The sequence below is a fragment of the Vanessa cardui genome, chromosome 7 (assembly GCF_905220365.1).
Source record: "Vanessa cardui chromosome 7, ilVanCard2.1, whole genome shotgun sequence".
In the NCBI taxonomy this organism is placed as follows: domain Eukaryota; kingdom Metazoa; phylum Arthropoda; class Insecta; order Lepidoptera; family Nymphalidae; genus Vanessa; species Vanessa cardui.
Window position 1 is genome coordinate 11309774 of NC_061129.1, and position 27986 is coordinate 11337759.

Below are 27986 nucleotides of genomic sequence, written 5' to 3' on the forward strand. Positions count from 1 at the left end.
TTTTGATAATTACACTTTAATGATTGAAAACAAAACTTACATAGAACATCACAATTATGCTTCGCAAACAATCTTGATGTTAAAGATTCATGAATATATTTTTAATTTTCACAATGAGGATCTAATAGAAGCAAATAAATAAATATGTTACATAAAACAGATTTATTTATATAGGTATGGCGAATACTTGGAAACTTTTATACCGATTTCAACACGATTATGTAAAATATTATGTATTGCAATACAGAGTCATCGTTACATTTTTGCAGGCAATCATGTGATACAAGCTTACGCGTCTGACATCTCTCTATATTTGGATTAATACATTTCAATGATAATTTGTAATATTTCTAAATCTTACTAGATAATGTTACACTAGGTGGGATATTGATCTTTACAAATAACGTTAATAATGAGATTCGGGTTTTGATACTAAATATAAATCACATAACAATATTTGTTTTATAATTCTATGGACACGTGATTTCGAATTAATGACACTACGATATACGAAATGTTATATTACTTTAGGGCGCGTACATACATAATAATATTGATAAATGTAAGGGCAGGTGCGCACTTTTAACCTTTCGGGGGTAGTATGCACCGGCTCGACATTTGTCCATATAAAAATATTTATTCTTTTCACTTTCACGATACACAGCTAAGCAACATAAGACTTATATTTATTTTAATTTGCTAATTGGTGTACGTTTCTGATGAATCGCTTAACGGGAAGCTACTGTTTCATAAACGATTACTCTTAAAATTATGTAGACTTTTAAAGAAATTTAACTTTGGTAATAACAAAGTTTTAGTTATGTCTAAATATTTCTCAATAATACATGTACGGAACTTAAGTTTATAATTAATTTTCTCATTAACCTAAAACAAATAAATTAAATATCTACCGCTAAAAGCTTTTAAAAATACAAATAATATCTTTTATTCTGGATTTTAAAATTCATGTCTTATTATAACTAAAAATAACAAACAAGATAAAAATTAAAAGAGGTAATGAAGAGATATGTTATCGATTTAATACAATGATCGTTAATATTTCCGTTGGAATTATGTGTCGTTGATGTATGAACAGTAAAAAATAGAGTAAGAAATACAGATAAACATATAACGAGGTCTATATAAGGACGTTACATGTCATTTTAAGCTAAGCAAGTTATGATAATTGATGATTCAAAAAAATATGCGTAGATAACTTATAAGGTACATTATACTCTCGCTTCGAAAAAAAAAACTATTTAAATTATAATGATCAGATCGTTAAATTATTTTAAAACATTATCTTGCAATATATTACATTTGAGTGTTAATAAATTATTGGAATTGCTTGCGTTTTTAATAGCCTTTACTTAATACAACGGATTGCGATTTCTGTGGATTGGTAACAGTGCTGTATTTGCTTATTCCAATCAACAAGCCTAATCAATTTATCGCTCATTTTGAAGATATTTTGTTGTCGCTCTGCGACTTCCATATTCTTAACTATTTACAAAATCTATATACAATAAGATGTTAAAAGGTTTTCAATTTATACAATTGGAATGAAAATATTTAACAGGAATGTCTTGTAAACAAAAACGTTCTTTATTTACAAAATGTACCGAGATAGACTAGCCTAGTCTCGGCCAATAAACAACTGCGTAAAGCTTAGTTGCCGCATATATAATAACGTCAAGCAACTATAATGTCAATGATATAATCTTTTTATTTACAAGGAAAGCTATGTTTGTGGCAATAATTTATAGCAATAGAGCGAATAACGATACAAATAATGTTAAGACAATGATCCTATCGCTGCTGGCAGCGTTGGGATTGCTACCGAGGCCTCCGACTACGGAGCGATTGATGTCTTCCTTCACGGGTGGAGCTTTTACCATATCTTCGCCGCTGTCGCCTAAAATATCGTTACTATCCATTATCATCCCGACATCGTTTTTCTCGACTGATGGTGGTAGAGGTGCCGGAGCTTGAGTGGTAGTCGTAGTCGTCGAAGTTGTAGTGGTAGTGGTGGTCGTCGTTGTTGGCACTAGTGTATTATTAACTGTGTAGTAAATTTCACCGTAGATTGCTTCGACCTCAACCGTGTTCTCGATTCGCTCTCCTCTCATTTGTCTCGATCGCGCATTGTTATCTTTGTAGAATGTTACCAATTTCGCCGTATAGAGCACGTCACGATCTGTATTATTACCTCTGAACGTAACATTGCAAGCCGTCCCCGGTTCAAGGTATTTTTCCAGTTTGTACAATTCTTTTCTTTCTTCAGAAAATGGATTAGCCCATTCAATTTGTTGCAATAAAGTACCGTCATTCATTTCTATGGTTGTATTTAAGCCGATAGCAATTCCATGACCGTGTCCCCAGGACAAAGTGTAGTTATATTTATATTCAATTTCTGTTGTAACCGTAGCACCGGCATCATCGTCGTTTCTTAAAATTCGTTCCTCATACACTTGAGGATCTGTTTGTCTTTCGTGCAGCGTTTCCAAATCTAACTCGACATTTTCCAATTTATAACTCAAAGGTTCTATTTCTACTAAAATTTCTCCACTGTTTTCTTCTATTTCTTTATTTTTTTCATCAAAGGTGAACAGAAATCCCACAGTACTTTCGTAAATAATTCTTCCAATGTTGTGTGAAAATCCACTTTCCGCTTTCATTCGTCCAATAAAAACGGAATCACCGGAAGAATCTCCCACAACAGCACCGCTAGGTTTTGAGTTAAATTTGTTCCACGATTTCCACATGATTAAAGAAGCATTTTCAATATTTTCCAACACTTCAAATACGTTATAACTTTTACTTCCTGATACGGCACACGAAGTGTAGTCCGGCCTAAGTTGTCCCAAAAGCATATCACCTTCATGTCGAGTTCTGCACACATATATCGGACCTAGAAATAAATGAAAGTTAGTAATTGTTAGAGCAAACATTTGTATTAATAATTGTAATCTGCTGTTATTTTTTCTTACCTTTTTCAGAATCAGCTCCGGCGACGTAATATTCCATTGCTTCTTTTTTCAAATTAGCCCATTTCAGAGTGCTAGAGGTGATGACTTGTTTAAGTCTAGCGTTAAAGAGACCTACGCCAGCATCAGCCAGTGTCCCCACTGCGAGCGTGGCTGTCAGTAACACCACCCACCATCCACACCCACAATTTTTCGTCTTCTTCATTGTTGGCTTCTGTAAACAAGTATTACTTTAAAATATATGTTTTAAAATTGGGTAAATATTGCCCTCATATTCAGGTTAAGCCTCAACGCAGTTTTGTTTTACATTGAAATAAATTTTAAGCAATGCAGATAGAGCCGGGGCTCTTGGCTTATTGCCAAGTGAACTTCGGTCCAATAACTTAGTCTACTGTATTTTTTTTTTCAGTAATAAAATGTAACATTAATATTATTTGTCGCTAAAATTTTACAGTCCTGTTGAAAGTAAAATGTTTCTTTATATAAAACTAATATTGAATACACTATATCAATGGATGATTGGTACTTTTGGAAATTCTACAAGCTATTTAATGTCATTTCATTTTGTAATAACATATTCTACTTTTCTTTATTATTTCATAATCAAAGAATTTCAAGAGCAATACATACATACAGATTTTTTTTATTAAGGGATTTTCTCATATTTTCTAAATATAGGTATATTTTGTTATCAACATATAAAATTGAATAAAGATGAAGTTAAGTGCCAATACGAAGGGTGAGCGGATGTAGGTTAAAGTAAACAAGGTTGTGGTGCGATCGCTTCAAAACTCAATTTTCGCGACAAAGTTACCGAAGCAATTTTGCTTCACCGTGCAGATTGACAATACCTTAAAATGAGACACAGAGCTAAAAATGTAAACAAAATTTACATTTGTAACTAAACTTCTGTTATTTATTTTAGAATACTCTCTTTCTGCTATTCTTCTATTGCCATTTCAATGAAGCAGGCATAGTATTGGACAAACTCATTACCCCTTATTACTACATATTTATATTTCAAACCGAGATATTATTCATTCTTTAATCCATTCGATTACACACATATAAATTATTTTGTTTTAATCGTTTCAGTTCTAACATATTTATATCTAATTTTACGTTAATATATTTTGATAAATGCGGCGCATACTTATTCTTAGATGCTAAGAGTTTTGTGATTTGTGATAGAATAGAAATAATAATAGACATATATAATATTTTTAAAAGGAGTTATATTGTTTGTAGCTTTCTTATTTTGGCATATACATAAACATATTCTTGTTTCTTGAATGTTTACCTATGTACAAGCAGAGTTAGACACGTTACGCGTGGGGTGGGCTCGATGGCGCCAAACAAATCGATCGAATGCAACTGACGTCCGGTTTAAAGGTTACTTTATATTTTCATGTACTATAAATAACTGAGCTAATATCAATAAAATCCGAAATATATTTACTAAATAAAAACCCTTACCCAAATACCGTCTCCTATCTACCCCATCGCTGTATATCTAGCGTAAATCAAGAGGGTAAGATTTATATTCACATAAATATCTTCAAAGTTAATAGAATGGACTAGTCTACAGATTCTCAGTTAGCGAATAGTCACGTTTTTCGCTTTTTTTTTATTTCGTATTCTTGTCGTCAAGCACGTTTTATATCATAAAATAATTTAACACACACATGTGATTTACACATTTCGATTACACATGTTAATATGTACTTAGTGCCAAGTTATAGCGCACACATAGAAATTTATCTCATTTTAGAACCGGTTTAAAATAAAAGCCTTTAATTTATTCTAAATAATTCTACATTTCAGGGTTATATTTTCAGAGGTCGTTTTAGGTAAAGGATTATGTTATGATTGACGTTACTAGAACAGTCCAGTTTGATCTTTATTTATATAAACGATTTAATTTCATAAACATCGAGGATACCTAAAGTATTTTTTGTATTGCAAATTTCTACGATAGAATATTGAGCGCAAAATGTTCTGTTACTATCGCGTTTAATAGACCAGACATATAAGATACTTAATCATAATCAAATTTTGAAAACTTTGCTTAATTTTACTGAATATATGAGTAGAAATGTTGTAACAAAATAATAGATCTCATCTTATTTAAAAATAATTCGGCAGATTAAAAATAAAACAACAGAAAAATAATAGATAACATAATAAATCCTAATAACTAATAAATTATAGTTGGCATCGTAACCAATGCATTTAATTCAATTAATAAGTTCAATTGAGGATTGACACGGGCCATTTAGTCCGACAGAAATCCTAACGCCCTGTCCGTTTGTTATTTAATCAAGTATTGATATATTGCTTATGTTACGGCCACAGCATAAGCTTTAGAACACTGGATACTTATAAAAACATCGCACAGTTGTTATTGATAAGTAGATTGTTCTGTAGGTAGGACGCCATATAAAAACCATAACGTGACGTTGGTACCAAATATTCACCTTCAAATGTTCATGGTAAGAGTTATTTTTGAACATGACGTAACAGTTCCGTAATTGCTTTAAATAAAAAATATAACAATGTCAATGCGAGATCAGTGATAAAAACAATTTACGACGTTTTTAAAATTGATATCACTTGTAATAGATTTTAATTAATATTAAATACTTCATATTTTATTGTAATGTGGTAATTAGACTTTGTAAAAAGTTGTGTTAAAAATTTGAATTATATAATTGTGATATTAATAAGGAAATATATTCAATAGGTAATTAATCAATTAAAAATTAAGATATAATCTAATATGTGCTTTTTTATCACATCAAGTGACATTGGCAGTATGTTTTGCGCATAAATAGAGTAGATATGCTTGAACAGAAAAAAAAACTTAAATACTGCAATCATCATAATTTGCTTGCCATCCCATTTATTTGAGGTCAGCCCATGGTTAACCGCATTGGAAGAATTTTAATAGAATCCCGCTAATATAAAAAAAATACCAGCATATATAAAGCTATTCTAATACTTTTAGTATGAATAGTTGTGGGTAAAGCGAACTGGAAGTAAAACAAATTTTCCTATGATAAAGAACATTGGGAACAAACATCAATATTTTTTCAGAGTGTTATTTGTGATGCTTACTTACAATTAGTCTGTCCCTTTTAAAACAACGTTTTATAAAAATGTCTCCAATGCCAAAGGTTATCTTAGCATTGAAATATTATAATGTGATGCGTTGTGGCATTTACAGCGTAGGCGGGTTATGAGATACAAGTAGGAAATTAATTAATATTATTCAGACGCTACAACTTCTATAGGCGCCATTGTTAGCGGTTAGGTCATCTTTGACTCTAGTTATTATTATATTATAGTAATCTTCGTATTGATTAGTATCACTACGTAATATACATCCACTTTGTTGTTTAGTGGTATTGTTAAGTTACAAAAAATCCGGTCCTTTTGATACTAAAAAATATATAGACATTTTCCATTCAATTACTTACATCCCGGACGCAGAATGAATTATGATCAAAACATTTGAAAATTACATCGGCATATTTGTATGTAATTACTATTATTAAGTAGAAATTCATATCATGCCAGTGTATGTGCGTATTGTACGATGTTTGAACGGATAACGTTTATTTATGGAACTGACAGACGAAAAAAATCAATAATTCCGTAACAAATTGTATTGCCTTGTCCCACATTTAGAAGTAAATATATATTTTTTGCTAATTTTTTCGTTATTACTTAAACGTTCATAAATGAATTAACGATTATATCCGCTTTGATTACGTTCAGAAATACCAATTTCCAGCACAATGTTCTTGAATCGTCTGCTTGTGTAACACCCGACGTGACGAGGGGAAACACCACTTCCAATAAAACAAGGAAATCTCTTGTTTGAGTCCTCCTCACTTGTTACGAACAATTGCTCGATCTACAGACGTATCTCTAGATATGCATACAAGAAGCTGATACAGCTACGCAGATGCTTTTATACATACCGGTGCATGTTTAATTTTTAAAAATACAACTCTTTTTTTTTAAATAATAATGGACACGTTTTATATATGATTAAAAGGGTTTCCAATAAAAAAAAATAGTGGTATATATATTTTAAAAAGGATAATTATTTTAATCCTTATTATAATTTAAAATCGGATTAATTTGAGTCAACACCCAAGTAACGATTAGTAATATTATAAAAACGATATTAGTAGAATTAATTAGCAATGCAGTTTTTATTACACGATAATGTTGTATGCTGAAATTATCATATGTTATGTGTTATATATGTGTATACAAATAGTTTCACATCTTCGATATCCATACCTAACAAGCTTTGAGTGATTATCTAGCAAAGATACTGACCACTTAATTGCAAACCTAAAAATATATACGTTTAGACGTATTCCAATTTAATTATACAAAATTTCACGGACTCAAAAATTTATACAGATATCATAAAAAGCCTATATATATATTTGATGTTACTATTTAAAATACATCAATAATATTGATGTTATTTACAGCAAATAAACATTAATCTCACGTATAATCTAATAATTTCTATAATGATATCGTCATAGAGATGATATCATTGTGTTTACACACACATTCTAGTCAATAATATAACTTTTATAGTAAACATTATTACACCAGTACGTGGTCAGCTGGAGGTCGTTTGTATTTACGATTATTTAACTATTACATAGTCTATAAAACTTACGCACGTTCGTATATTTCAATGTCAATGTAATTTGTCATGATGCATATTAAAATAATGCAAATTGCAACATTTATATGCAAAAATGTAAGAATCCGAATCTGATTTAAATAGTTAATTTTTATCCATACAAAAATCGAGAAATATTTGTTTGACTTTCGTATACTTCAGCTTAAAAACTCTTGACTTTATATTTACTTATCTTAATAATTAATTTCAACGAAAGTAACGTCAAATAATCTTAATCGCCTTCGAAGTATAAAAGGTACTTATTATTATGAAAGCTCTCAAAGAACCAACGGTGTAATAATGACAGATGGCCGTGATTTATGTATCGCGAGCCGCTTGACAATGTGATACTCTGGATTCATGGTTGTATTGCTATATTGTAGACCGTTTATCAAAAGAGTGTACCATCACTTACAGATTATTAAAATTAAAGTAAAAATAGTCATATCTATAAACAGTGTATATATTATTAGATGGTAGAGCATTGTTCAAGCCTTTTGCGTACACATTCTACCGCCAAAGACCAATGTTATTGTTATTTTCAGTTTGAAGGATTAGTTATCCAGTGGCACAAGATACTTAGAATCCTGTTACCAAAAATGTATATTATATAAAGTAATCATAATATAATTTACTGTTATGTGTTTTGATTTAAAGAATTTCAAATATATTTTTATGTGAACTTTTTATAGCCCTTTCGCATAGCCGCACGCATGTGAAAAACGACCCTTCTCCAAAGTGGACTGCTTGCACAGTAATCGCATTATTTGTATAGGAGCAATCAATAAAGTAGAGGATTAGTGACGCCCGTTTAATACGGAATAGGCTTAGGTGCACCACATTGCTTTCTTTATCATAATCCTTGGTAATTCTTTAACATAAAATCAAACCCATAACAGGTGTTTCTCAGAATGTAACTACCAAAATATCATCATATCTTCATCATTACATTTAATCTCGTGGAAGGTTATAGTTAATTGAAAGCCTTACAAGTCGGTCCCTAGTCTCACCGTCGACTGAATACCTAGAAAGTAACTTATCTTTGTTCCTTTTGCAAAGAGAAACAGCACTAAGCTTTTACTCCTTTATTCCATTAACGTCAGCTCTACGGGAATTGCATTGGCTTAGGTATTAAACTAATTAAATTCTGCGCGTGAAGTGTTCAATATTTTCGTCCAGACTTCAACCATTTTATTTATTCATTTTTGACAAAAATAAATAATGTAATGATGAAGGTAAATTAACACCGACATCTTAAATACGATTTTTACTTTAAATCATGTAGGAATTTAGTTACAATAAAACGAGATAGAATTATGTGTCGTGTATATTGCTCGCGTCACATCATGGCCAATTATCATATTCATGCTTACATATATTATCACCAGTGCTTGCTTTGACGACCGAAGCTTGGCTTGTTGAATTACCACTGAGCGATGTGACGTTTATGTAAACACTTAGGTGTAAAGTATTTTGTTATTGCATTATCGAAGTATGTACTTCCCTTCTAGAAAAGTTGTAACTTAATGAGATTGGCCTGTCGAAATTTCTCACCATTTGTTCAAGAACAATGCCGGCTATGCTACTATGACTTTGAACTTCGTCAGTCGGTACAGTTAGGTAATTATGGTGGTTTTGTTATCCGATCACATCTCAATAGCTAGTGTAATGAGTTCGAATGTTACTCTGAGATACTTTTCTATACAATTACTTTATTAACTCACCGGGGTAGCAATAAATGGTATAACATGAGCGTCGTCGACCTTAAAAAGTATGTTTTATATTACGAAATAAGACATAATTAAATACAGTCTTGTACGCTTCTCTATAGTGCATATTTTTCACACATGACTTTTTTAACTTTCAGAAGCACCATTTTTGACCCTCGTGTTTGTAAATACAGTGGCTCAACGCTCACTCATCTTAAACCGGTTGGAATAACCGTTGTGTCGGTGCCATTACTCTATCTATCGAATATAATAGTGCATTTAAACATAACTAACGAAAGAAATGTTCATTCATTGAATGGAGAATCGACTGGTTTGGAATCTGTAACTTCATAAGATACTGTATGTAGTTAATTGAACGTCATACCGTACGTTGATCCGCTAGTTGCACTCAAAGAGAAGTCAACTATAAACTATAATTTAACTTGTGACAAGTGACAATACACTGTGCCAATCTGCCGGTGACTTTTTGCGGCAGTGTAAATTGCTCTCCCGGGCGGCGCCGCCTACTGGCTAACTGTCAATAAATCATTCTCTATATTGTTCTCTTTATTATCGTTTGTGTCTGCCGTTGTACAATCGAATACATTAACAGTACAAAAATTACATATCAGCAAAAGATTTTATGTTACTTTTACATATAGTTGACAATAATTTAGCAATGTTGACAAAATGATCTGGTATTACGTTTTGAAACGATTAAAGATTACTTCTTAATAAAACAATGATAAAATCTTACTTTACATATAAAACCAATACATATAAGTACGTATAAGAAATCAAAGCTTGCGTTGCAGTTATCTGGCGCCAATATGCTCAGCGTTAGTGACGTGTTCGGTACTCGGTGTTGCGGGTTGCTGCGCTTACGCACTGGCGCATGAACCAGCTGATAGCGTGGGAATAACACTATGCGTTAAGAGTCATTTCATATCCAGTAGAATGCTGTGCTTTATGCTCTAGTAACAGTATTTCGCAATGTTGATGTTATTGTGTTACGATCTCTACAATATACTATGAATATTGTCAAATAAAGATAACAATGCTACAAACGTTTCAAAGTTATCCTAGAAATGAGGTCACAAGAATTGATTTTATTAATGATATAAATAAGGTAAATATTAGACCGATCGTGTATTCGATGTCGTTTGCGAGCCTAACTGTTCTTTACACATAAAACGTAGATAGCTTAGGGTAACCGCAACTGACTCATTCATAACAGTCATTCTCGTATCAGTGTAAAGCTCTTAAAACAATAGGATGCGGGTTCGCCTCGCGCTGTCGACGTAACTCGCGCTCTAGACGTACTCGACAATACAATTAAATGATCGCTCGGCGTTAGCCAATTCAGACGTTCTCAACTACATCGTTTTGTAATTAAAACTATGCTATAAGTATTTATACTTTCATACAATAAATTATGCATTTACTTTATCTGCTACATTGGTTTTATCTATTAATGTTACAGACGCTAATAGCTGGTTAGTAACCGTAAGTGTTGTAGACTTGCCGCTAGTCATCACGCAATGGTCTGCACGTGCCCTGAATAGCGATGTCAGTGTCCAATACATTAATGGAGGCGCCACTGGTATCGAATTGCAACTCATACATAAAGAAAGTTCAAATATGCTTATAATGTTGTTAGTAATTCCTGATTTGATTTCACGTCGAGCAACATAATGCATTATCGCTTGCAGTCAAGGTATCAACAGCAATCAGCAGAGCTTGCGAAGCGTGACGGTGTTGGGAGATTTACAGGATAAAATAGTGCGTATTCAAATGAATATGTACATTTCCGTTCGAAAGCGTGACTAAAAATTCACATTGTAGTTTTTAATGAATTTAGGTTTATTATTATTGTCATTAAAACGACGTGTCGACGACCGCAATTCAATATAGATAAATGGCGACGGCTCATTTAAAGGCAAAAGTAAGTGATAAATCAAGCTCGGGACTAATTACATTTAGAGATAATAAATCTTGTATCACTATATCTGCTCTAATGGTCAAGCAACATTAGACTGCACATTGTAATTTAATGTTGGCGAATTAATGAGAAAATAAATATTAAACCCCAATATGGTGTAAGAGTAATTACTAGGTCAAATTATATAATAAATTTAAAATCAAATTATTTATATTTTTTAATAATAAATGTGGTAATATTTATTACACATAAATATTGTTTGTATACCATGAGTAAAATAAAAGGAATAAAATCGAAAAATAACTATATACATATGTACATAAACTTACGAAACAGCCAGTTAATGATTGCTCCCGCTGAGAATGTTTGTATCACATTAATGCTACTATCCCATAATTAATGCTGCGATATGTCAGCAATGACCTATTTATCTACACGATATCCTCCAGTACAATTGAAGCGCCGGCAATGAAATCGTGTGTTATGTATCTTTTCCATCTAACGTCAATTAGTGTGCAAATCATACAAAAAAATTCCGCGGTATGAATAACATAATAAAAATGCACGTAAGGCGGATGCCGGAATGGAGGATGACAATCTGGCTCCCCACGATTTGCCACAACGAGCTGCAAGGTCGTCTGATTGTCGATAATAGTAGCACTTATGATACTGTCATGCTGACGACAGTCGACACGCTGGCCCACTTATATAACACTATTTATTAAATATTTTTCTACATTATCACCTTGGGACAGAGATGAACGATAAATTTGTCCTAGCATTGAATGACCGCTGCGCATTTTTCTTATATTTTTATTTTTTATTAGTGATTGAATATACAGTGTAAACTCTATATAACGACACTGAAGGGACTGTGCATTTTATGGCGTTATAAAGAGTGGTCGTTAAACGAAGAGAAGAAAAATCAGAATTCGAAAAAAAAGTTTATTTTAGTCTATTGTTAGTAGTTATGTACAAAAAATACATATATCTTATTTGAACGCTATTGCGTATACTCTGTTATTTTTGTCTGACGCCTTTTATGATGTTAATTTTGTTGTATATTTTTAATTTTTTTATTTATATCTTATATAAAAGAAAGTAATTTTCCAATAATTTAGCTGCTTTCAGAACTTCTTTAACGCTTGGCGGAGGCTCAAGCTCATCCGTCTCATCTTCTTCATCTCTTTATTCTTGAACCTCAGTTTTTTTTTCTCACTGAATCCAAAATTTCTATGTCTGTGAGTGAAGCCGTTGTAAACAGGCAGTTGTCTACTTCGATGTAGGTTTGAAAATTTACCGTATTTCCTGTCATGTTGACCTGCTGAATCCACTCAGTTAATGGAAGGTCGTCGTCGCTATCAAACTCAAGTTCTGTTTCCACCTCATCAACCGTAGAATACATATGATAACGTTGTAATCCATGACTCAATCCCAATTTGTAAACAAATTAACGAATTTCTTAGAAAGTTCCTAATGCGTGGTGCCGACATTCGAGTTTATTGAGGGCTAGAATAATAAAGCGACAAAAGAACGTACACAGATGCGCAGTTTTTTCTAATTTTAGCAACTTAAAAGGAAAAAAACTTAATTTTTATTTCTCAATTTTTGTCGTTATTGAGAGTGGGTGTGATGTTATGTAGAGTGTATCATTGTATAGAATACAAGGTAAACCAACTAAAACCAATTGATTTCGACGCTTTAGAGAGTTTGCCGTTAAATCGAGTGACGTTACATGGAGTTTACACTGTATATAAATCAGTACTAATTATATTATGATCATTAATACATTCTAGAGTAAAAAATAAACTTATTAGTAAACGCTGCGTTTATACGAGTATACCCTTTGGGTTACTATTAAAACTTAGATTTTAAAGTAAATAAGTTTTTTTTCAAACAGCTTATGATGTTGATTAGTATGTCTTGAGAAGTTCTGATAATTTTTAGTTAGAAGCATTTTTGACGTACGAAATTCCTATGAAGTGCATTCGTCAAATTGCGACTTGTTTATTTCATCCTGTCTCTTAGCAGGATAACAGTGGGCACACGCTCCCGAACCAGTTGTGAAACGGACTATTTTTAGAGCAGTGATGACATCACTGAAGAATTCCATTGAATTTTTCAATTTGTCGTTTTTTGCACGGCGCGACTCGGTTCGATACGTCGATTTCCTATTCATTAGCATTCCATCATCGATTACTTTTTAAAAGTTGGCACTATTCAGTTTAAAAATATACAGGTACTTATGAATTGGTTTCTAGATTATGAGCATTTTATAGTTGTTTTAATATAAATATTTGTTTACTATTTATTCCACTTAAAATATATAAAAGATGTATATTCAAAGAACAAAAAATAGGAGGCAAATGGACAAATAAACTCATGGTAAGGTCTCCTTTGTCCATACATTAAGTATAACACATTTCACATCTCCATAGAATCTGTGATAGTAAGTCCCTTGCCTGTAGTTACGCAAATAGATGAATATGTCCCTAGCTGTTTACACCCAGAGTATTTGTTTGCTCAATCACAAATACACTCTGAATTCTTTAACACTCCTAATCTTATGGGAAAGCATTCAAGTCTCAGGATTCATCCATAATTTATATTTTTATCAAAGAATTATACCAAAACCTAACCACTATTCATGACATGCTATATGATTAGACGTTGCACTTTAACAACATCCAATTAAGGCTTTAATTAGTAGTACTGCAGTCTTGTCTATTTTAAACCTTGCAAATATATCGTCAATTAAGATAAACCTTTCTTTTTACATCAATTAAGCCGTTTTACATCCATCTGTCGTATCCTATCTGAAAGCTGCGGATGATATTCTATTAAAGCTGCGTTTGTGGTTAACCAAATGCAGGGGAATTGAAACTGCTTTGGGTTACCGCACAATTAATTTATTGCATAAACTGTGACCACCTCTTCTTTCCTTTTTAAGTGATAAAGATAGTTTCGAAAAGAATAAATATACGAGTGCATAATACACAATTGCAAATATAAAATTAAATGGCTTTATCAAATGAGGTTACATATTTTAACATTAATTTACACAAAATTTCATGCGGTTTCATAAAATAGATGTGTGGTTAAATCGTTATCATTGGTTTAAACGCGACACATTGCACCGACTTATGTGATAATGCAGTCGTTATGCAGCGGTGGTTTGGCCTTCGCCACGGCAACGGACCCATTGTGACTTGTTACAATGAACACTTAGAAACCAGATACCAGCGTCTTTGTATACCTACAATGTCTCAACTTCTCGAATCTAATAAGTGTCTTTAACCGACCTATTCATTTCCTACAGCGAAGGTACGATGTTAACTTCATTTTGTTCCCGGTTTTCTTTAAAGTAAAATTTGTCTTACGTAATTAGAAAGAATAGATTTGCACGGCTTAACATATTCATCATGAAGATAAGTAAGCCATTAATTAGTATTGAAATCAGACTACACATTTGTAAATGTATTATAAGATTTATCTTACAGTCAATTGGAGCAGACTCCGTTCCTTCAGTCTCGATAGTGTTGATATTAGGTCGCATTTCAATTACATAGGAACTTTTATGGACGCCGTTCTATTTTTCCAATCTTTTGTTTCCACTTACAAGTTGACGATAAGATTAATCAAATGTACAGTTATGTTAACGGAATTTTTAGTGTTTACAACGAGAATAGTGTACTGAACGAGAACTGTGTAGAGTATAGAATCAAATAATAATATACGTATGCATACATATTTCGAAATATTGTCAACGATAGTCAAAACATTGCGCTCCATATTATACCGTCCTGCGAAATTGTCCAATTAACCACAAAAGTGCACATGGATGTAGGGATTTCCAATGGGGGAATCCGATCAAAACACACCACACACTCACAGGGCTCGAATAACCGAAGGGACATAATGCATTTCAGGCGAACCACTAAACGATTACATCGTTTGGACAAACCTAGTGACGTATTCAGACGTATCTCCCCTCACATATTATGTAAAACAGATCAAACATACATAGAAAAGCCAAATTGTAAATTTTATTTCTTATAGAAACCGCGAAATCGGTAGTCTCTCGAACACTTATAGGTTACGGTTGGTTGATAATTATTATTATAAGAGTAAAGTTTTGTACTAAAATATTCAGAATTCGGTATGAAACATAACATACGTCATCCGAGTTAAGATAAGGTCTGGGCCGCCTCCGCCCTCCGAATCCCAAATTGCCTGGCGTAATCTGCCGGCCCTTTGTTCAATGGAGTTATTATTACGGGTCAATGATTTGAAAAGCTTGTGGAAATATATTACATTGAAGATTTTTAATCTGTAATGAATGCTATTGAATTCAAATTGTTGCTAAATATACATTTTATTTAATTCATAAAAGTATTCGATACATATTTTGAAACAATTTTCTTGTTAATAGTTAGTTTTTTATTTAAGGTAAGAGATTCATAGGAGAATTTATGAGAATTACAGTTCTTGATTTTTTACAGTTGTTGAATTAAGTTTGATCTATTTTGTTACTAGACTCGGTACCTATACGTAGAAACAGTAGAAACGTCAGCACGGATCGAAAACGGCAGGGGATGTAAACGACGTAGTTTCTTCAGTTGCCATGGAAACTCCCTGCACGTGGCTATTTATTTTATGTTCAGTGGCTACAAATTAGTGAAACATTTAAAGCTAATTCTTAGTCTACTCAGCTTAGATATGGTGGAACTTTATAAAATAAGAAAATGACAAATATTTTTACAAAAAAGTATGTTTGTAACATTTTTCGAGTGTTGGAAACAAATACATTATTACGTCAATATTTTATACAGAACCTCTCGTCACGAGGGTCGGATTGTGCTAACACTCCCTGCTTTTAATTGCATTTTATTTATTCAAAATCTCAGTAGGTACCCTCAAACACTACCTAACCAGTCCGGAGGGTCGCTTTACTTGCTCATTAGTTTATCCTCGTGTCTCGACTAAATTCAATTATTTTTTTTATTGGAGCTTGTAATGCACGTCTGAATTTAATATATATCAGGAAAATTATTATAAAGTCAGTATACGTTATAATATGTTATGCTCTTAATGTATGACAATTTATGGCGTCATTGTTCCCTTTTCTCCGTTGGAATTTATGTCAAGAGCAAACTTTAGCTTTCGCTGATGTCATACCTGCTGTGTAATAAAAACACCCCTCCTTTGCCCTGTAATCGATATCGGTACATTACGTATTTATTGCCGACAGGGTCCCGGAATTACTGGGCAAAATGTAAATGTGCCACAGTTCCCGATCTTCTGGCTCACTCAGAGCATGTTTGATTTTATCTCGACGCAATTACAGATACTGTTAAGTAGGAACGATATATTTTTTAAAGTTGGATCGTGTTCAAAATCTGGTAATGGTTTCTCGGACTATTAATTAAAATTATTATGAAACGAAACAAAGAAACCACTGTTTCCTAATCCATGGATTTTTTGTTTCTAATCAAAACAAAAAAGGATCGGTAATAAAAACGGCAGGTTCCTTTGATGTATAGGCAATAACTGTAGAAAATTCAGGCAGCTTTTGGTATTATACCGAACCCTTTCAAACTCTGCGTTAATTACTGTCGCCTAACTTAACCCAAACAGACTGCTCTAATAAACACCGCAATATCTCACTAATTAACTTCCTAACTCCGCCGAAGTTGTCGTCAACAAGCTGAAGTGTACAGCCACGAACGCTTATTAAAATCATAACATCCAACATTGAATTCTAATGCATTTAACTAATCCTGGATGGGAAATAAATTAGTGGTTTCATGTAATACGATATATTCATATTTGCGTATAATAGGATAGAAATCCTACTCAAATATAATGAACATCTGTACCTTTTGAATGAAATTAAGGAAGATGCGTCTCTATGGGTGTATTACTATTAATAGTTGGTATAGATTAGAGGCTTTGTCATTTCCCTTCGCAAAAAAAATCGCTAATGACCTTATCTTTATACTAAAATGAATATACCTACGTTAAAAATATTATTAAATAAAAAATAATACTAATTTTAATGATATTTATTGTAATTGTAATCCACGATGCAGAGTAATTGGATAACGGACCATTAAACAATTACAAAGTCCGAAAGTTTCAAACGCAATTCAGACAAATGCGTTACAGGTTATTATTATTATTATTACTCATTACTCTAGGATGCTATAACTTTAAAACACATTTATATCTCGTGACTAATACGTGCACTAGCGAAGGGTACAAAACTACTATGATCTCCAGTTTTAATGACGTCACTTGCGTTATAGTGACTCAACATGGACTGGGAAGAATGAATCAATAAAATAATTCGCCTTAATAGTATTACTCGTAGTAATCTGTGACTATTATCGAATTCAATTGGTAATTTGTAGCAACTTATATTGTAGTGCTGTATTTGGTTATAGTACCTATTTCGGAGTTCGTTGCAAAAATACGGTAAGAGCAATTTGACGATAACGGCTTCAAGTCGTGAGGGCGGGTCGATGAACGCGGCTCATTGTGATGAGTCATCGGTCACCATCGCATCTTCAATGCTCAATACATTCGCGAATCTTAACTGGAAAGCGGTTAACATGTGAAATACAAATAAACGGACCTCTGCCATTTCATGATAACGTGGGTACATAAATAAAACGCTATTCTTTCACCACTGAGCTTCGTTATACGAAGTACATACTTTAAACGTTCTTAAGATGCTCAGCTTGACGTTTGAAAAGGTTTCATATTAAGCGTTTGAAACTATTATTGGTCGACAGCTTCGATAAAGGAACAATGCATTTATGTTTTCATTTATGAAAAGAGTAATGACGGCTTGATGATGCATTTCGTTCGTTTAAGTGGGAAATATAGTATTTATTTGTAATATCGACAGGAAATTAATTCGTTGACGCATTATAATGAATGAAACTAAAGAGCGTATCGAGTTATTTTTTATCTATTTAAGCTATGTTATTATAGTTATTACATCCTTAATACTATATAATATAATTCTATGACGTCATTAGGTATAATCATGAGGTCGATGTACAACGATCAATCATTTAAGAGCGTAAAATAACTTTAGTTATACCAAGTATTACGTATTACAATTTGTAATTACTATACTATAAGGTTGTTTATATCAACGCGTATGATTTAACAAGCTTAACGATTTTTTTTTTCCACATTTTGGCTTTTAAGTAAGACCCATTTGATTTCAATTAGCATCAATTTAATAAATTTAGATTTTATATCGATTCGATTTTATTCCAAGGAGTTTTGATGAATAAAAAATAATAATATCATTATGTTAGTCTACATCACCGATCCTTGTTAGATTATAATATACGTAATAAGAAATGGTTGACCGGTGAAGCATGGGCTAACGGGAGTCACACTCGGAGTGCATTCGTAATGTGATATGCCGAAAAAATATTGTTTGTAATTTCATATGTCGCCCTGAGATTTCCTTACAACTTATACTATCAAAATGATTTTGCAACAGTTACACAAGATACGAATATAATCAAAGACGTAGGTATTTGTTTTGTATTACATTTTAAATTGTTTATAAATATTAGCGTAATACTACAGCAATAACAATAAAGATGCATAGTTTACTGCTACGGACGTGGGTCGCGAACGGCCTCTTGAACTTCAAGTACACGGTTTATGATCATTGATATCCAAAAATAAATGATTTCACCTTTAATCTTTTATGTTATATTGATGTACCTCAGACATTTTATTGAGTTACGTACTAAAGAGCTTTTTAATTTTCAATAGAAGTAATATATGATTTTTTATGTACACTTAAAAAAAAATACGCAAAAGTACATTTTTAATCTAGAACATTTAGCGAAAGGAAAGAAAACGTGCCTAAGACGAGTAAAATGTACGGTCGAGGAAGTTGTCTTCAACTTCTTTTCTTATTACGGTAAACTTTTTGGTTCCATACCTAAAGCGAGGCGCGCGATGTTTGTGCTCGTCTGGTGGAAGTAAAGTACCCTTTGCCCAAGTCAGTGCACGCGTACGACCCTTGCGGTAGCGTACAAGTCAAGAGCTTGTTAAGCTCAACACGTCTCCTGTTGAGATGTCGCAAGTTGCAACACTAGCGAGCTATTTGCCTGTTTAAAGCCACCTCTACACCTCCTTACATAAATATAAACCGCGATAGGTGCACTAAATATGATTTGAAATGTTCCCGCATCATATTTATAAATGGATCTAAGTGATATATTAAAGTGTACTTTTTCGTGATGTACCTATTCACGTCTCGTGAGTGAATCAGAGAGTTTGTTTGTTTTGACGTTGAGAGTTTTTAAAGCTTCTTAAACAAGTCAACAAGCTATCAAGTGTAGTGTATTCGTTTACTTTACAAATATTTATATTAAAAACTTTAAACAATCTGTCGTAATATTATTTTTATCGACGTTTTGTAATTTCATTAATATTCTTTCTTATATAAACTATGAGCTTATAAAGTTACACATAAACAAATATTTGTTATATTACATACCTAAGTGATAAATAAACTTATTATAATAATTATAATTAAATAATATTTTTCTTTAATTATAATTACTGGTTGTTAACATTAACATACTTTCCAAAATTGGAAAAAAATTATGTGCGTAATATATGTAACATATTTTTTAAGACAATATTCATTACCGTTGACAGATATAAAACAGTACGTGCTTTGTTGTTGAGTTCTGTCCAGAATTAATAATAAGTCTCATCCTACCATTCATAGTCCTGACACGTTACTTCAAACTATGCGCGCCTTAGAACGATTCGAATTTGATGAAATTATGATCCCATTGTTATTAGTGAATGACACATTACCGACTAATTGGAGACTTGTATTACCGAGTCAAAATATCACTCTACAAGGTGTTATCATTTCTATACTATTTATAAAATAATCTTTTTAGAAATACCAAAAACAGTTATAAACATTTAAGGTCGGTTAAAAACGCAATAAATAAAAAACATCGTTTCTTTGGATGAAATCGATTAACTTTGAGATCGCGTACATTCAAAATAGAGCACCGTTATCCGAATGTACGTAGCTGGATTCCAGAAGAGAATCGTGCTTTCAACCACAAACTAAGCTTTTGTCAGCTCCAACGAGCCGACTAGCGCGGTTTACAAAGCGTTCTCTCCACCGCAATGTCTAAAAGACTATTACGTTTAAACGCGTGTCTTTAAAATGTACCTTTAAATAAAGTTATAACTAAAATATGAAATAAGACTGAGATGAATTTATGAATTATAAAACATAAGAAAAGAATAAAGTTATAATAAGTCCCGCTGGTGTATGCGCGCTCTATTAAATAAAATTCTCAGAGCCTCCTGTGAATAATGCTATCTTTTGTAAGATTCCAAGAAATAAAGGTAAGCCTGGTACAACGTAGTATCAGCTGCTATTATATCAGCGGTTCACTCTAGTCGAGACGTTTTAATGGTGGCATGTCAGTTCCCGAGAGTGTTATGGCTTATGGCTCGACAGCGCAGTAACGGAAGAGCTTGGTGCTCGGTTCACAATTAGTGACTTGTCCCGTTACCGGCGCATTGTCCGCTTCAATACTCGACTAGTAATATTCCTTTGTGTACACCGAATGGAAGGTTCTCGATTTGTTTATTTAGTGTTTTGAGTTTCGCCATTGTTCGGCTAATAAAGTTACTTAATGTTTTTGCGCTGGCGGAAACATTGCTTCGTTAATTTCGACTTAGAATGATAAGCGAATTTTCATGTTAAAATTTTAGGTAAATTACGTTACAAATGACTTAACGAACCATCGGTCCTATTATGGCAACTGTGTTATCGCAGAAATTAATATTTCTAGTTTAATTACTCTCTTGGCACATAGTAAGAATATCATAATAGTAGTATGTAATTAAAACTATAATGAGGGATAACCGTTAACAAACGGTCCGCCGCGACAAGGGAACCCACAGGAAGTGGATCACCATGAATTGCAATGGCTTCCTGATTTTTTATCGTCACCTCGTTGATATGTTCCGTTGTAATTGTATCATTATAATTACAACCATCCGATTTTTTTGCCGGACAAATTTTGAATTTCAAATAACTGTGATAATCACTATACAAAATACTTATTTATGTTTAGCTTTAATATTAAGTGTCTGGTACGCTTTTGTATAAAGCAAAGACCGATGTTATAAATAACAAAGAGTTGATCAAAATAGAAAGCTCAATACAGTCCGAGCGAGATAAAAATAGAAAGATAGGAACGGGGGAACAAAGGACAAGGAGAGAAAAGCGAAGGTTACTCGCTACCGTCCGAGCAAGTCCTTGATGTAAACCTTTGGGATAGGCGGCGACCTTGAGCTAAAAGGCTGAATAAGTCTCATTGGCAAGTAATGGAAACATCATTCATTCATAATTTTGTTGCCAATATTGGCTTACATTAACCGACAATATTGATATAACCTTTCAATTACGCCAGTAAATAGAGGCTGAGTAATTTTTACGAATATCACCACGCATCTAAATCGAACATTCATAAGTACTTACATTCATTCTTGTACCAATATAATATTACGATATAATATTGTATTTTGTTTGAATTATTTTGAACCACTTACCAAAGTGACGTTTCCAATGTCCATCACAGACAAACACCCAAACGATCACCTGTCAACATTTGGAACGGAAGTCTAAGAAAACTATACTTCTAGGTGCACTCAATACCTTTACAAGACTAGGTCATTCTCCGCGTATAAGGAACTATAATCTTCGCTCGCATGCGTTGCATAGTCGTTACCAAATATCGCAGAAGGTGGGCGGCTTTCACTTAATTGCCCAGGTCTTGTTTCAACTAACATCTAAGCAACACCACATAACTATATTATAGCATCACTGAGGAAATAGGATTATTTTTCGAGCGGATATTAAATTATAGCCACTGAGTGTGGATATGGTGCGGGTTCTTTTGTAGCAATGTTAAATGTTGATTTAGGTGTCTATTATAGTCATGATGTGGACTAAATCAAGGTTAATAGAAACTCGAATAATTTGTAAGGAAGTCTATTCAGTATAAATATAGTTCATTAGTAATTTACAGACCATTAACATAACTGATATCGTCGGCTACAGCAATTTAACATGATAATGATTATCACAAGTATTAGCTTAGTTAAACGGTTGAACGGACTTGAACACGTGGATGCGCACGCGCCGCCAATAAGCGTAGGGGGACGTAGTTGTTAGTGCTTCGGTGTCACCGTACCTTTTTTATAATCTCGAATGTCTCATCGAACACCTGACATAACCACCTGTGGCATTTCAGTAGCTTGAACGTAATGATGAAGAAAAAATAATTCGAATGTTAGATTCTTAAATGTAATATGTGCCAGTGTAAGTTTGGGATTGGTCATAAAAAAATTAGTGTTTACAAATTAATTTTTCACAACCTATTGAAATAACATATATTTATAGGAAATATACCAATAAGAATAAAACACCATTGAAATGTCTGCTGTTAATTCAATTTCCTCGCAATGGTCGACATGAACGCTTGTTGATGTGTGTAATTAATGTTATCAAGCTTCATCGTGTGTTTTACTGAGACAGCTTAATAATGACTTCCCATAATACACTAATGTATTTACTAGTGACATTTTCCGGGATTGCATAAAAAGAAAGTTGTTACTTATAAAATACATTCGTAATCTTTAGAGTTTATCGAGTTGTATGGTAAAATTGTAAATATAAATCAAAATGTTCTCGATAGTTAACTGTTCACACATTGCCAATATGTTGTGTTAATTTTTGTGATTGGTTATTCAATATGGGCAGTAAATGTTGGTTTCGAATTACAAAAACTAAAGCTCGCAGAATCGATTCGATTGTTACGTCGACCATGAACTCAAACCAACTCTCGATACGCCTTTATTTCACGGAAATCTCTAAAACTAGTAACAACACAACCTTCTGGTATGAACGTTGTTTATGCCGAATCGACACGGCGCTGTTTGCTACCTCCACATGGAGTTAGCATTATAACTAGTTGTATGCCAATGAGGAAAATTAAAAAGACATATTTTATTATTATAAAGAAACCAGCTCATAAAAAATGCAAATGAGACGCCTATCAGTAATGTAACAAAAAAAAGTTAGAGATATTTCGTTGCTTGAGAAAAAGCTGAATATATTTTTAGCTGTGGTTGTTCTTAATTAAATTTTCTACTTATCCGTCTGTTTCATGCGGAATGTGGCTTCATGAAATTGCTAATTTAGTTTACGTAATGCCTAATGTTGCTTAAAAAATAGGAAAATACTGATTTTTTTTCGTAATGCCAAGCATTTCTGACTCGGTGACTTCCACCCGCTACAATAATAAGAATTTGGTATCTCAAAGAATAGAACAGCTGCTTGCTGAGCCCCCTTTCAAATCATTGTCGGGCCAAGGGTCGTCTTATATGGGGATCAATGGCCGAGTAAGAAAAAACATAAAGGCCGGCATCCAGGTACCTATGCACGAAAATGTATTGTGTTTTTTCTATTTATCGTCTGATGGGTTTTATAAGCATACAAGATTTCATTTTCTTTAATAGTGATTACAATGAAATAAAAAAAAATTATATCCGACACAAAACTGTATACATTTTTTTTAGTATCTTTGCTTTAAACTTGTAATTGATAAAACCACCTCTTATAAATCTTCAGCATCAATTCTTAGTCTCAGTGAAAATAAAAAATAAATGCAACCCACATTCCGAAACATCTTTATAATTTGACTAATTGGCCCAATAAAGGACCATGGAATTACGCGTTGTTATTACAAACGTTTTAATTGGCGTTGTAAATATTATTTTATATTAATTTCCATGGCGATCGTTCACGATGAACAAGCATCATGACATACTTTAATTTGTAATGTATCTGGACAGGGCCTTTTGTATCGATAGAGCGAAATGTTTTAAATATTTCGTTTTTGTAACAACTTTGGCATATGTATATTGCAAGAGGAAACTTATAATAAACACTACCTTAAAATTGTATATAAGGAAAATAGGAAAATTGTTTCTAAGCAATGTATTACACTGGTCACGACTTACGTCTTGACTAATGTGTACCTTAATACCTTGTATGTGAATAAAATAACTTTAGATCATTTACGTATTCATATTTTAGTATGCACAACCAAATGTTGAAACGTGTTATAAATATCTTTGATAAAACAAGGTTTGCAAAATGCTCGTTTGTAACAGCTCCCTCGTACAGCAGCTCCCCTTACTTAGTGGTCCGACTGACAGCCAGTGGAAGTGCATTAAGCTATTAGTAAACAGTTAGTGAACACTCCGACGAGCGAGGGTGTATCCATTATCAATAAAATAAATACGGCCCACATATTCTACAATTTTAGTATCAATGCTAAAATATTTTCCATTTCAACGACACTGTATTCAGATTTAAGGTTTTGGGTTTCATTATATTATAAGACATAATCATGATTCATCTCCTAGATATCTAAAATCTGCTTATTCTGTGTTACGCAACTATTCTTTGCGAAATTTTCTTGTAATTTGTTTATTCTGCATACCCTCACTATATATGTGTTGGATATTATCTGTCTATTTAATAATATACGAGGACATTATCTCTGTTATCAAATATTTATTTAATGTTAGTATTCGTAATATTTTCGTCAAGATCAGGGCCACGCGGTCACCGGCCGAGGCGTTTCTTGCTCAATAGTCAGTTTGCTTGTGTAAATTATTTTTTTCCTTCCAAAGCCTGCGACAGTGATGATCTCAAAAAAAGGAATTGTTGAGTTCTTTTATTATTCTCTTGATTTATTCTAATGATAATGTTCATTATTAATTGTATTTTTATTTAGTCCTATAAATATATTAATTTAAGATTAAAACCGAAATATAAAGTAGCGCGTAAAAAATTAAAAGGAAATACTTATGTTTACAATGAATAAACTAACGTATTTCTATCTAACGTATTTGTCGAAACTGTGGTAGATGCTCGCGAGGCGGCATCGTCGCGCGGGCGCGTATCGATCGCTTTAGCCGCACAGCCGCGGCCTGCATACGAATACGAGAATCGTTCTTCGTTCAGCCAGACCCTTATCAAATCACCAAAACGGGGTTAGACCCTAAGCCTTCGTTAACACAGTGACCTTGCTGATTGTTACATCGACATACCATTGTTAAAGTGTCCATTATTCACGGTTATTACGCCTTCTCTCTGCATAACTCAACCCCTTTGTCATAAAGAAATCTGAAACCCCGATTTTATGACACCTAGTGGACATTACGAAAGCTTTCCTCTGCTCCTTCGTGCAGTCTCCAGGGACGTGGCCCAGTTTTATATAAATTACATGACTAACAACGTATTCTCTAAATACCTATACAGTCAACAACAATTTACTAAGTGATGATACATTTAGATTAATTATAATACAATTATTGTTTATTGCAACGAAAGGCATGAATTTTTAGAAGAAAAAATAATATTATAGATACTGTATACGGCTTAAACTAAATCATACTCAACGTGACTTCTGGTAAATTTATTCTGTATGATTTTTTTCAAATTTAATTACACGTTGGAGAGGGCGCTCCCTGAAAATTGGCACAATTTTCCAGCCGACAAGGCCGCTTATTGCCTCGCGGAAATACTTTCGTCGTAACTGCCACGATCTCAGTAGTCTGAATTTCAATTAAAGTAATCTCGACAGTAAAGGGGCAATATTATTTAAGTCAATATTGGATTATTTATTAAAGCTTTTGCTGCCTAGAAACGAACATCTGTAGGTGAATGAACTAAGGTTGTTATCTAATTATTAGCTCCAAATGCAAAGCAATTAATCAATGGCGGAATGAGCTAATCAAAGGAACGGAAATTGGTCGCTAGCCATCGGCCGGTGATGCTTATTATTTGGTAATTTGCGATGTTCAAAAATGTTCAATTGCTATTTTTTAAAGCTTTGGAGAACCAGTAGAAAAATAAAACCCAAACATAACTACTTAAATAGCAACTTGTTGCAGACGGCTTTCTAGATACCAACGATTATATTATAGCAACGTGACCTAGAAATCGCCTGAAAACACTGAGTATGTTTGAAGAATATGTAACAGTTTTCCCATAAAGTTTATATAAATATGCCGAAGCAAATTTCTTAATTTGACTCTAAGTAAACTTCCTAATTCATATGACATAAAGACTATGGTCTGGCAGATCGATACGTCGACGCCAAGTGGTCGGTGGCGCGACGACTTTGGCCGACAAGCTTGAGTTTCTATAAGCCCTTCTATAAACTTTGAAGATTTTTTGTCCCCACGAAGTATAGCATGATCTGCTGATCGCGTGCAATAGAACAATAGCTGATACCGTAAAGGTGTAAATTAAACTAAAGTAATTTAAGAGACGGTTAATTCATTATGTATGCCCAACGCAACCGGAAATTGGTCGTTAAAAGTAAGATGTGAATCACGAAAATATTTGTTAAGCTACATCATATTCGTAAGAATTCGAATTCATTTATTTTATATCCTTGCTGGCTATTGAATATAAGGCAAGTATTACTGGCGATTGTACGTGATTATTTGAAATAATTCGATGGGCACGTGGATTAAGCGCAGCTGCCGCTGACAATGCGATATCCAAAGTTTTTTTCGTTAGCAGATGTTGCGATTGCACATTCCGTGATTTCGCGGTATTACTCCATCGGAGTTTATTTATGATTTTGATTTAACTGTCATAGGTCCGCGTTTATTTTGAAATTAAAATATATAAGTCATAATATAATAGAAAGTAACGGATAACCAGATAAAAAGTTATCTTCCGTGACCGGATGAGCTCATAGGTAGGTCGCTGGTTGAGGGTTTGTCCATTGCATAAGTCTTGTCGGCCAAACAACGTGCACGAACCGGTTTGTAAGAAACGTGTTAGGAGGTCCTTGTATTCTTAAATATTATTATATTACTCCAGTCTAATAGCTGACAGACATATTTCTTACAATTACATCATTGGATTGCCTGTGCCGTTGTCGCAACGATCGTAAACAAAACAATGAATAATGTTAAATATCAAAAAAGTTTTTCATTTCATTGCTTCAACTTCTAATATTAAAAAGGATTTACCCTTATAGGATTATTATTTTTAAAATAATGTGCTTTACAATTTTTATGCAAAAAGGTACGTATGATGCGTCGTTGATAAATTTTAGAAACATTACACGACCAATTAATTGAAGTACTTTTTTTGGTTAATTTTATCTAACGTTCTTGTTTTGTTCTTACCTGTTGTTGGAAAAGACCGGCGTCAATAAGCGCGGGATGAGCAAAGAAGCTTCGAAGAATCACTAAAATCGGTTACTACTATAAACGCACTATCACTGAGATCGTTGAAGCACTGGATAGTGATGATACGAAGTAATCCACAAACGTACGATGTTTCTGAGCAAGTGAAATCGAATGATTTAACTCGCAAAGTATGTCGATAGGGCACCGCTGCAGTGCAGAGCCTTTAGTAGACTGGCGTGAGGCCGGTCGGTGCGGCGCGGTATCGCGGATCACAGATCGCTCAGCTCGCGACGAGCGACGAAGCGACGCGGCGATACCCC

At 33.3% G+C, this 27986-nt stretch overlaps 2 protein-coding genes across 2 annotated transcripts in view; one reads left to right on the forward strand and one right to left on the reverse strand.

Moving 5' to 3' along the window:
* Positions 1-27986, forward strand: part of LOC124530782 (mitoguardin) — a 50617-nt gene that overhangs the window by 11184 nt on the left and 11447 nt on the right. The gene's annotated exons all lie outside the window — the stretch shown is intronic.
* LOC124530783 (protein unzipped) lies at positions 7-27936 on the reverse strand. The gene is made up of 3 exons (XM_047105056.1): positions 27664-27936; positions 2991-3201; positions 7-2911 (listed from the first exon to the last, which is right to left on the reverse strand). The coding sequence occupies exons 2-3, from the start codon at positions 3190-3192 to the stop codon at positions 1761-1763; spliced, it is 1353 nt and encodes a 450-aa protein (XP_046961012.1). The 5' UTR covers positions 3193-3201; positions 27664-27936; the 3' UTR covers positions 7-1760.